Source organism: Ahaetulla prasina, chromosome 1, assembly GCF_028640845.1.
Source record: "Ahaetulla prasina isolate Xishuangbanna chromosome 1, ASM2864084v1, whole genome shotgun sequence".
NCBI classification, from domain to species: Eukaryota; Metazoa; Chordata; class Lepidosauria; order Squamata; family Colubridae; genus Ahaetulla; species Ahaetulla prasina.
In genome coordinates, this window is record NC_080539.1 from 191,367,574 (window position 1) to 191,379,808 (window position 12,235).

General features: G+C 38.9%; 1 protein-coding gene across 2 annotated transcripts in view; it reads left to right on the top strand.

Moving 5' to 3' along the window:
• Positions 1-12,235, top strand: part of ABCA12 (ATP binding cassette subfamily A member 12) — a 393,723-nt gene that overhangs the window by 320,829 nt on the left and 60,659 nt on the right. For both annotated transcript variants that reach the window (XM_058185940.1, XM_058185931.1), the window contains 3 exons: positions 4,018-4,145; positions 5,094-5,181; positions 6,365-6,470. In XM_058185940.1, the coding sequence (XP_058041923.1) occupies positions 4,018-4,145; positions 5,094-5,181; positions 6,365-6,470 (322 nt within the window). The remainder of the gene's footprint in view (positions 1-4,017; positions 4,146-5,093; positions 5,182-6,364; positions 6,471-12,235) is intronic.

Below are 12,235 nucleotides of genomic sequence, written 5' to 3' on the forward strand. Positions count from 1 at the left end.
GTCTGTTTTAGTGTCAGAGGAGAATGGGGATGGAGTTGGGGACTAGGAAGAAGGATACAATCCAGTGGTGGGATTCAAATTTTTTAACAACCGGTTCTGTGGGTGTGGCTTACTTTGGGGCGTGGCTTGGTGGTCCTGTGGGTGGGTGTGGCTAGCTGGTCATATGACCGGGTGGCCATGGCTATGCACATAGAAACTACTCAGAGGGCTAAAAAGTCATTTCTGACCGGTCCTTGCACTTTTGACTGGCCCTTGCACTTATGACCATCCTCACATTTATGCCCATTGCAGCATTCTTAACAACTGTGTCACTCATTTCACAACTGCTTCTCTTCACCACGGTTACAAGATAGGGCACAAAATATAAAATGTGAGGACAGTCTTAAGTGCAAGGACCGGTCAAAAGTGCGATGACAGGTCAAAAATAACCTTTTCAGCCTTCTGAGTAGTCCCTATGCACATATGCACATAGGGACTACCCAGAGGGATGAAAAAGGTGATTTCTGACAGGTTCTCGCACTTTTGTCCAGTACTCACACTTATGACCAGTCATCATTTATGCCTGTTGCATCATTCTTAATAACCATGTCACTCATTTCACAATTGTGGTGCTTCATGTGACTGGGTGAGCGTGACCAGGTGGTCATGTGACATAGCTTCTTTTCCCTAATGACAGTTTCCTGCAACATTCGTAAGTGTGAAAAATGGTCATAAGTCACTTTTTCAGTGCCATGCTTGTTAAACCGATTACCAAAACAAATCCATTCTCCCTCCCACTCTTTCGCTCCATCTCTTTCTCTCCATCTCTTTCTCCCCCTCTTTCTCTCCATTTCTCTTTCTCCCGTCTTTCTCTCCATCTCTTTCTCCCCCTCTTTCTCTCTTTCATATTTCTGCCCCCTTTTCTCTCCTTCATCTTATTTTTTCTCCTTCATCTCTTTCTCCCCCCTTTCTCCCCCTCTCTTTCTCTCCATTTCTCTTTCTCCCCCGTCTTTCTCTCCATCTCTTTCTCCCCCTCTTTCTCTCTTTCATATTTCTGCCCCTTTTCTCGCCTTCATCTTATTTTTTTTTCTTCATCTCTTTCTCCCCTTTCTCCCCTCTCTTTCTCTCCATCTCTTTCTCTCCTTTCTCTCTTTCATCTTTCTCCCCTTTCTCTCCTTCATTTCTCTTTCTCCCCACCCTTTCTGTCCTTCATCTCTTTCTCCTTCATCACTTTCTCCCCTCTTTCTCTCCATCACGTTCTCCCCTTTCTCTCCATTTGTCTCTCCTTCATCTCTCTTTATCCCCCTTTGTCTCCTTCATCTTTCTCCCCTTTCTCTCTTTCATCTTTCTCCCCTTTCTCTCCATTTCTCTTTCTCCCCTTTCTCTCCTTCATCTCTCTTTCTCTCCTTCATCACTTTCTTCCCCCCCTCTTTCTCTCCATCACTCTTTCTCCAGATGGTGTAGGGTAGGCTGGCACCGTGTGCGTGGAAGGTGGCTGGACAGTCCTACTGGGTCGGTGGCAGGCCGAGGTGATTGACACACACCTTGCTGCCCACCCGATCCAAGTGACTCGCTGGCCATGCAGCTGCTGACCACAGCCTACCTCCATCCAAGCGCCTTGCTAGTGGCTTGCGGCTGCGTGGCTAGCGAGACACTTGGATGGGGGTAGGCCATGGTCAGCAGCCGCATGGCCAGCGAGACGCTTGGATCAGGTGACTAGCGAGGTGTTTTTGGATGGGGGTAGGCTGCGATTGGCAGCCGCATGGCCAGCGAGGCACTTTGATGCAAGTAGGATGCGGTTCGTGGTCATTGAGACACTTGGATCAGGTGGGCAGCAAGGTGCTTGGATGGGGGTAGGCTGCGGTCGGCGCTTGGATCAGGTTGGTAACGACACGCTTGTATGGGGTAGCCAGTGGCTCACGGCCACTGCCCACCCGATCCAAGCACCTTGCCGGCCATGCGGCCGCCAACCGCAGCCTATCCCCATCCAAGCGCCTCGCTAGCCACCCGATCCAAGTGCCTCGCTGCCCACCCGATCCAAGTGCCTCACTGGCCACAAACTGCAACTGCATGGCCATGCGGTTGCAGTTCGTGGCCAGTTAGGCACTTGGATCGGGTAGGCAGCGAGGCACTTGGATGGGGGTAGGCCGTGGTTGGTGGCTGCATGGCCAGCGAGGTGCATGGATCAGGTGGCTAGTGAGGCGCTTGGATCAGGTAGGCAGCAGCTGCGAGCTACTGGCTACCCCATCCAAGCACCTCACTAGCCACCTGATCCAAGCACCTCACTGGTCATGCAGCTGCCAGCCACTAGCGAGGTGCTTGGATGGTGGTAGGCTGTGGTTGGTGGCTGCGCGGCCAGAGAGGCGCTTGGATGGGGTAGCCAGCAGGTCGCAGCTGATGCCCACCTGATCAAGCACCTCACTGGTCATGCAGCTGCCAGCCACTAGCGAGGTGCTTGGATGGTGGTAGGCTGTGGTTGGTGGCTGCGCGGCCAGAGAGGCGCTTGGATGGGGTAGCCAGCAGCTCGCAGCTGATGCCCACCTGATCCAAGCACCTCACTGACCACATGGCCGCCGACCGCAGCCTAGCCCCATCCAAGCACTTTGCTAGTGGCTGGCGGCCGTATGGCCAGTGAGGCACTTGGCTTGGGTGGCTAGCGAGGCACTTTGATGGGGGTAGGCTGCAGTCAGCAGTCACGTGGCCAGCGAGGTCCTTGGATGGGGGTAGGTCATGGCCGGCAGCTGGGCGAGCGCAGGTCGACCACCTTTCCCAGTCCCACTTCCCTGGGGGCAGCACTTGGCTTTACTTGCCTTTTCTGCTGCTGGAGCGGTTGTGGCAGTCTGAGGTGGGCAGTCCAAGGTGGGGAACAGAGTGGGAGGCCAAGGCAAAGATAGGAAAGCAGGCTGGTCGAGGAGCCAAAGAATAGCTACAGCTATGCTTCAGTGTGTCACTAAGGCAAGCTGTGCAACACTGCGAGTGAGGCCAGTAAGTAGGGGTGGGGTGGGGTGGCGCAACAGGCGGGTGAGCCAGCAATTTAACAAACAATTTGTGTGCTGCGAGGCCATTAAATAGTGGTGGGGAGGGGAGGGACAAGCCACCAATTTAACAAACAGTTTGGCCAAATCGCCTAGAACCGGCAGAATCCCCCACCACTGAAACAATCCCTAAAAGAAGAAAAAGCAGGCACGGATAGATCAGTCCACGTAGGAGCCAATCACCGAGCTTTGTCTTCTCTGCCCTTCTGAGAAGAGCAGGAAGCAAAGAGTAGCTAATCTAGTTTTGCAGTACAATCTGGCCTAGAAGATCTGGCATTTACTTCAAAAAGAATTGGAAACAGCATGCAGACAGGCAAGCAAGCATCTTAGGTTGCAATGTGGAAATGCCTTTCCGCTCTAACTATAATGTGTTAGCACCTCACTGACTTTGATTGATCTCAAGCAGAGCTGGATCAGAAAACCCAGGGTCATAGACAAGACTGAGAAGCTGAAAAAATATTCTAGCAAACTGCTTTTACTTCTCTACTGCTACTAAGACAAGTACATGGCCAGAGCCATTAATCTTGATCAGAGGTGCCTTTTATGTGCATTTGATTGCAGTTGCACAGTTAAAATCCGTTTTAGCCATACTGCATATAGAAGGAAAGCAAATGTGCAGAAAAATAAAAGGAATTATTTGCTTGAAACATCATGGTTCTTGAGATTATGTATATAGATATAGGGTTTTTTTAGTTTTAGATTTGTTTCAAAGGTGAACTAGTAGATTAACAAATAAATGTAGTTAATAATTGTTCTACAGTATAGAAAGTATATCTGCCCACCTAAAAATTATTTTGCATACATGGTTTTATTTTTTTTATTTTTTAAAAAAAATCGAATTGAAAAACCTTTTCCTTTTTTCATTTGCTTCAAGTTTTATTTGTTAAAATAATATTGCACAGGGACACCAAAGTATTTTTTATATTAATATTTATTGTTTGTCAAAATAATATAATTTTCAGTGTAAAAATCTTTCGTGTTCATAAATTCCTTTTCTTTCTAGACTTGTCCAAAGCTGAATTTTTCACCGCCTCACAAGAGAACATTCTCTTCCCGAACAATATATAACCTTACTGGGCATGATGTTGAAACTTACCTTCTAGTTACTGCCAGAGATTTTATTCAGAAGAGGTATTCTATTTATCTTATTGCTGCTCCTTGCTAGCTCATTGTGGTCTCTATTTAATTTTAACAGAAAGTTTTATTGCCAAAGCAGCATTGTACCATTGATATGTAAATCCTGTTTTATATATACACAAACACACAAATACACATACCATGATGACTCTGCAGAATGGCAGAACTTGTGTTGCAACAATGTAATGCTAATTTCATTGTGGTCCCTTTGAGATCCCCACCACCTCTTCTGATGCCTCTGGTTATCATCATCTCTGTGGTACCAGTTCAGGGAGAGAAAGAGATAGCAGGTCCTACGTATGGTGGTTAACACTTTTTCAAAATTTCTTAGTCACCAAATCACTGAACAAAAGGGATTTAGATTGCTTAGATTATTCTTCTGGCCATAATATTTAATTTTGATTTTAAAAAGTCTGGAGGCACCACTTAGAAATTAGGATTCTAAAATTATTTTGTTTTTCTTCTTTTTTAAAATTCTAGTCCATAAATCTGGAAAGATAATAATGAAAACATACATTAATTTTAATTAAACTCTTGAGATTATATAGTTCTTGGTAGCTCTTTCAGTATGTAGAAAAGAACGTGTTGGTACAGCTGAACACTGATTTCCATAGGACCTGGGAATTGCCTGGATTTTTTTATGTTTGAATCCTGAGCCTGCAGCTTGTCACCTTCTTTTTTTTTCTCTTCTCTGTACAAGAAGTCCTTCAAGGGGCGTATTAGGAGCATGGTCACTCACATGGTTAGGATGCTGGGTTGGAGGTTAGCAAGCCTATCGTTGCCCAAATATGTCAAACTGTCAGAAGTGATGTACACTTTATGGCTTATATAACTTCCATGGAATTTAATTACGTGATTAAATTATTTAAAATGTGATCTAAGATGTCTAAACCGTAAGAACTTTATTTTCTAAGATGCTATTTTTCCCCCTCCCACATCTAGATATGGTGGCTGGAGTTTTGGGCTGCCTTTGACTAGTAATCTCCAATTTGATATAAGCCCAGTACCTGCTAACAGAACAGTAACAAAGGTAAACTACAAGCATTTAGTTGTCATGAAATATACCAAACCAATAAGTGATTTCTTAAATTTAGTATACATGTAATGTATCTTGTTAAAATTCACTATTTAAGTACATTAAAAACTAGGGTCTCATTGCAGATGAGTTAGTATTGCAGGTAAGTTACTATTACTATTTAAGTGTTGTAGACAGAAAAATTGAAGACTTGGAGAAATGGGCTCTATTAAAGCAACTTGTCAAGTTCTTGAAAGGCATGAGATGAAAACAATTTCATGATTCATAACTCAGATTCATAGTCACTATATTTTATCAACTCTCTGTAATTTTGTATTAATAGATTATATTTTACATCTGTATATCATATGCATAAATGTTACCTTTAACTCTGTGGTCTAGGATATAATGGTCCATATTGGGAGGGACCATTCTAACAAATATGTCAACTGCAGTTTTTGTTTCTTTCTACAGTATTGTTCTCATAATTTTTAAGAAACATATATGCTGCTGTAGCAAGAATATCTAATTTTGGGTCATATCAGCATTTATTTAGTAAAGGAACTTTTGTTTGTCAGTTCCTAATGTGCTGAGAAAGCCTGTCAAGGCTAGAAAATTCATCTGACAGTAATTGCTTCTAGTGGAACTGGACAGTGATTCTTATCTGAACTTTCTCAGCACAGTTATTTTTAAATGCATTTTCTGTCCTCAGGTTCTGTGGATAAAAGCTCTAGTTCTACTAAAACTGGAGTAGCACTTTGAGGACCTGCTTTCTTGCTTTTTTGAGTTTTTAGAAAAACTGTTCTGATTTTGAAAATATTTTTTGGACAATATAAATTTTATTTTGCTTCTACAAAAACAAACAGATAGATCCTAACAATGGAACTGTGGATTGGGACTATTATCACACAACTCATGAAGTTAACTAACTGAGCTTAGAAAAGTTACTGTTCTCTTACTTTAGTTTTCCAAGGATTCACAATCTAGAGACCTTTGACATGAGTAAACAAACAAACAAACAAACAAACAAATACTTTACTTTATTATTCTTAATGTTGTTTTATGGAGTGGGTCTGCAGGTATATTCTGTCTCATTGTTCACTTGAGTTCTAACATTCACTGGTTACAAAGTTACTCACAAAATTACAAATATTTATATACATTCCCTGTTATTTTTGTGTCTGAAATTTAAATATAGGTCTGGTATAATCCAGAAGGATATCATAGCCTCCCAGCTTATCTTAACAGCTTGAATAACTTCATTCTCCATGCTTACTTACCACACGGAAACACCTCTGGATATGGTAGGTATCCACTTGCCACATAGTTTTCTATTTCAAGATGAAAGCTTTTGTTTTCCACCCATCTTTAAATACTTTGTGACATCTGACATATTATGTTACTGTTCATCCCTTCTAAAAATGAACCTGCAAAATTGCAGAATAGTTCATCCACGTTTTAGGCTTTCCAGGGCATCATTTATTCCTTTTTGAATTCTCCTATAGGTTATTGAATAAAATACAAATTGGTTTGCCTTGCATTAAGATGAAAATCCTACAATGAAACATTTTTGTTTTTTAAAAAATCTTAAATATACTCAACTAATAAAGGATGCTGAATATAATAAATTTGAAACAGAAAGGTTCTCTGAAGGGATTGTTTTTCCATCAACCATTTAAAGTAGCCAATAGCATATATGTGCTTTGACAGAAAGACTGTTCAGAAATTCTTGAAATGTCCAGATACAAGTTAACTATGATTATGTTATTGTTTTTAAAATAGGTAGTAACAATCAAGACCCTATCATTTCATTTCCTAATTTTAATCCCCAGTGCAGTTTTAAGATTAGAATTAGGATAGAAACCAACATCTAGGGCTTTCGGTGGTGTCGTCACGGTAAGTGGAGTGAGGGAATGGGGCTTCACTTCACTCTCCAAACCTTGTCTTTTCAGTTTTAGTGTCTACAATCTCCAGTCATTTACTCCCAATCGCTGCAGGTTCAGACACAATCATTCTTTCTCACAAGTTACAATGTTTTTTCTTTTCCTTTCAACTCTTCCGAGCACCCTCTTTCCTCTTGTCAACCTTCTTCCCAGACTTTCTCTCCACCACCAAAGCGCCGCTTTTTTCCCTCTTTGGAGCCTCACTTGTCAATCAGTTTGTAAATTCCAGCAGATTAGGGAAGCAGCCCAGTCACTCACTCTGTCCTGTCTCTAGCCACCGATACTTCTTGCTGATTTTCACTCCTTGCTTCCTTCACCATTCAGGTAAGCCACCACATCTCCAGATCTGACATTACAGCCAATCTCTTTCGCACCGAAATTCAAGGGGTTCCTCTTTCTGTAATGATTGTGCTTCTCTCTGTTACCCCAAGAGTGTTCCCTCTATAGAGCCGACCTCTCCAAGGTCAGGTCTCGCCTCTACTGGCTTCCAGGTGTGAAAATTCACTCCAAGAAAACGGGAATCCATTTTTCTGAACCACAACACTGTGACATCATCTCAGAAGTCCCTATGTACATTTTTATATATACTTATTTATATTCATAAACTCATATAAACTTGTCCTAAACTGTCAAAAATTTAGGATATTATAATTAGAATAATCACATTAGTTCTTATATCTTATACTTAACTAATAGCCATATATAATCTATATACACTTGCATACTTATACATATCTACATAAATTGGTCTTAAAGTATAAGGTTTCTATATGTATAACAAATTATATACATATATATTTACATATTTATATTTATATATTTAAAGGCATATTGTGGGTATTACTATTATTATTGTAGGACTACTGCTTAACAAATATAAGAGTGTAGAAGCTTTAAAGAGGGAACTTGAATATCTAAACTATTGCATATTATTTTGGAAAAATCTCTTTCAAGCGGGGAAAATGACGAGCACAACAACTATTACCAAGATAAGCAAGAAAGCAGCTTCAAATCCTGCATCTACAACTTCATTGCCTTCAAACCAACACTCAGTAGAGAGTATGTTTGGAACAGAGAAAGCAAGTTCAACACTTGCTTGCAGAGCATGCAAACATTATTAATGGTACAAAGAGCAATGACAAAAACATAGGAAGTGGTAGCAAATAATCATGAAGAGGCAAAAAGAAATCATGAAGAGATCAAACACAAGATGGGAGAAATGAAAGGAGATATCAGAAAAATGGACGATAAAATAGGAAGCATTCAGCAAACCATTATCAAAAATGAACAGAGAATAAAAACAGTAGAGACGAAAATGGAACAAATAGATAAAAAAATGGAAACAATGAAATAGAAATGTATACTCACAAACAGAGACTTAAAAGCATCGATTGACTTCTTAGAGATGGATGGTCCTTTTTCTTAAAATTCCAGAATGTTTTAGAAGAAAAAGAGGAAGATTTAGGCGAGACCATGGCAGAAATATTAGCAGATACATTACAGAAAGATAAACAGGATATAGGGAGAGATATGGATGAAGTGTACAGAGTGCATACAAACTACACACGTAGACACAGGTTACCAAAAGAAGTCCATCTGAGGTTTATGAAAAAGGCGATAAGAGATGAAATATACAAGAAAATGAGGGACGAATCAATAATATACAAAGGAAAGGAAATACAAACTCTGAAACAAATACCAAGAAGAGTGAGAAATCAAAGAAGATATTATCAATTCTTAACCACACAATTAATTAGATATAATGTGATGTTCCAATGGCTGGTGCCGAAAGGCATTCTGATTACCTGGCAGGAGAAAAAAATTAAAATAAATACCCTCGATAAAGCACAAGAGTTCTTTGAACAACATTTTGCAACTGAGGAAAAGCAAGAGAGTGGAGAAGAAGTAGAGAGTAGGAGTCAAGAGGAATATCAAACAGAGGGTAATGAGGCGGAATGAGAAGAATAGAGAAAACAGGAAAAAGAATGAGTAGAAAGAGAAGGTACAACAGAAAAGATACAGAGAGAGACAAGAAATATAAGAAAACTAAGAATGGTATATAAATAAGGAAATAGAGGAGGAAATCAAGATGATCTCAATAAACATAAATGGATTAAACTCACCAGTGAAAAGAACACAAATACTTACAAAACTATAAAGACTGGATATAGACATTATATGTTTGCAGGAAGTACACATCAAGAAACAGTATAGTAAACTACTGGAAAACCCAAAGATAGGGAAACTCTATGTCACACTAGCACAATGGGGAAAAAAGAGGAATTGCAATATATATCAAGGAAAGACTAAAATCGAAACAAATATATGCAGATGAAGAGGGAAGAATTCTAATGATAGAGATAGAAACAGAGCAAAAACAAATGCTTCTTACCACAATATATGCACCAAATAATAATCAAAATGAATTTTATAGAAAAGTACATAACAAAATAATGGAATCAGAACATGAAAACATATGTTTAATTTGAGATTTCAATGCAATTTCAGATATTAAAAAGGATTATAAAACTAATAAGAAAAACAAGACAAAGAAAAGAACATTACCAGATTCATTTTTTGAAATGACACAAGAATTAAGTCTACATGATGCATGGAGAGAAATAAAAAGAACCAATATACATATTACTCAAACCCACATCAATTGTAGTCAAGGATTGATATGGCATGGATGACCCCGGGATTAAGAAGAGAGGTTGAAGAGATAGAAATAATGATGAACTCTTGAGCAGATCACAGTCCAATAAAAGTGATATGGAGAGGACAGAAGAAAAAGCGGAGATACTGTTAGAAAGTAGTTAGAAAGTAGTAACAAATCTGTATAAGTAGATACAGCACAAAGTGAATGATCAAAGTTTAGTATATCAATATGTTAATATGTACAAAAGATAATGGAACCACATGTATAGATAAAGGTAAATTGATGTAAGGGGAAAAAATGGATATATAATGGATGTAACCGATATGAAAATGTTGTAAAGAAGAAAACTGTCAAAACTTTTAAAAAAATCTGATTAATGAAAATTATTTTTTAAAAAAGAGAAACCAAGATCTAGACTGCAATTTTTAGGTACTGATTGAAATTAATGTTTATTCCAGTGGGATTGATATCCCTAATCAATGATAACACTGATGTGGAAGATACATATCAGAGAAAAATTGGTGTTTTTGAAGCAATTTAAAAAATGAGATACAAAAGCAATAGCAGACTTATCTACCACTTCATAGTGATTTACAGCTCTCTCCAAACAGACTCAGCATATTGCCCCCAATAATCTGAGTCCTCATTTTCCTGACCTCAGAAGGATAGAAACCTTGAGCCAGTCAGGCTCAAACTCCTGATTTAGGGCAGAGTTAGCTGTGCCATCAGGGCTGCTCAAACAAGCTGAATACCAATGAATACTAATTTTTGACATGGCACCAATGTAATATAGTATAACTCTTGAAAGCCTTTACTCTTGAGCCAACTGAAAAAGAAAAGGGACAATGGTAGCTAGAGACTCAGTAGCCATAAATAGAATATAAAAAAATGAATAATTATAAGGTATTGTTTTCACTATTTTTGATTAATTTCACTCATTTTCAGACTTCCATTTTTAACATGCAATGATCTCAGAATCTGCCATACTGCTCTATTTTTGGATTCTAGCTAAAACTGAGTAATGTAATAAATGATCTTGTGTAATTTTCCAGATTTTTTCAGGTAAAAACTATTTTACTGATCTAGGTTTTATGTAACATTTTTTATCAAAAATGGATTTTTAAAATGTTTGATAAGCTTCCCTAAATGGTATTTTGGTCTTAGCAGGGATAATGTTGACTGGAAGTAAAAGGTAGGTTTGTGAAAATCCAGTTAGGCATTTTGAATAACTATTTAATTATAAAAAGTCCTAAACTGAAAATGCTGTTATTGCTTTTCTATGTCTTTTTTACCTGTATTTATTCTCCAATAATTGCAATGAGAAATAAGGCAAGATGAGGTTGGTAGCTGCCGAGTATGCTTTATCACTAAATTGTGAAATCCCATGTCCACATTCCGAGACTCTTAATATTCTCTAATTGCCTAATAAAAATAAAATGCCTTTGTTAGCTTATTTCCATCCCAGGACATGGACTTGCACCCCAGAGAGATGCATACATTGCCTCCATTTTAACTCTACTACTTTCTGGACTTTTACTTCTTCCTGAGCTTTTACATTTTTAAATTTTATTTATTTTGTCACACATATAAGCATAAGCATTTTATTTATTTTGTCACACATATAAGCATAAGCATGAAATAACTAAACAATATATAAGCACATATATAAGCATGAGTATGTAATAACTATATTAATTGGATATAATGAAAGGAAACAATAGGACAGGAACAGTAGGCACGCTTGTGCTCTTATGCACGCCCCTTACAGACCTCTTAGGAATGGGGTGAGGTCATAGTAGACAGTTTAGTATAATATAATATAATTTATAATATATTATTATAATATAATATAATATAATTTAGTATAACATAATATAATAGTAGATATGTTTTATTTTACTGTAACTCTAACATTCCACCAGAATTTGCCTTCCTGTAACTTCAGTCCATCATGCCCCACACTCTAGAATGAGACAGGACAGGTCTTCTTCCAACTGTTTGACACCCTCTAGGTAAATGAAGAAGTGATATCCTCCCACCAGCACTTTTTCTTCAAGATTGAATCCAAATTGCAGTGAAGTACTCAGAGTGGATCTAACCAAAGAAAATAAAAAGGGAGAGAATTTCCTGTGATTTGGAAATTATGCTTTTCTTTAATGGAGCCCAAATTTGCAATTGCCTTTTCTTTTGTCCCATCCCTTTCTTGGTTCATATTGTACTCAGTCTACAACCTATTGTATATTTTGAGATTATCTGGCCTTTTTAATATAGTAATACCCATATACTGGGGGGAAATATTGCAAATTATAGCAATAGAGTGGCATTTGGACCAGTAATGGTTTTCACTTACCTTCACTATCGGTTTGGAAATGTGAGCACGTGCACCCCTTCTGCGCATGCACAGAACATCCGTAATGACGTCCGGTTAGGTGGGTGGAGCCTCCCGCCACCGCTACCAGTTCGCCCG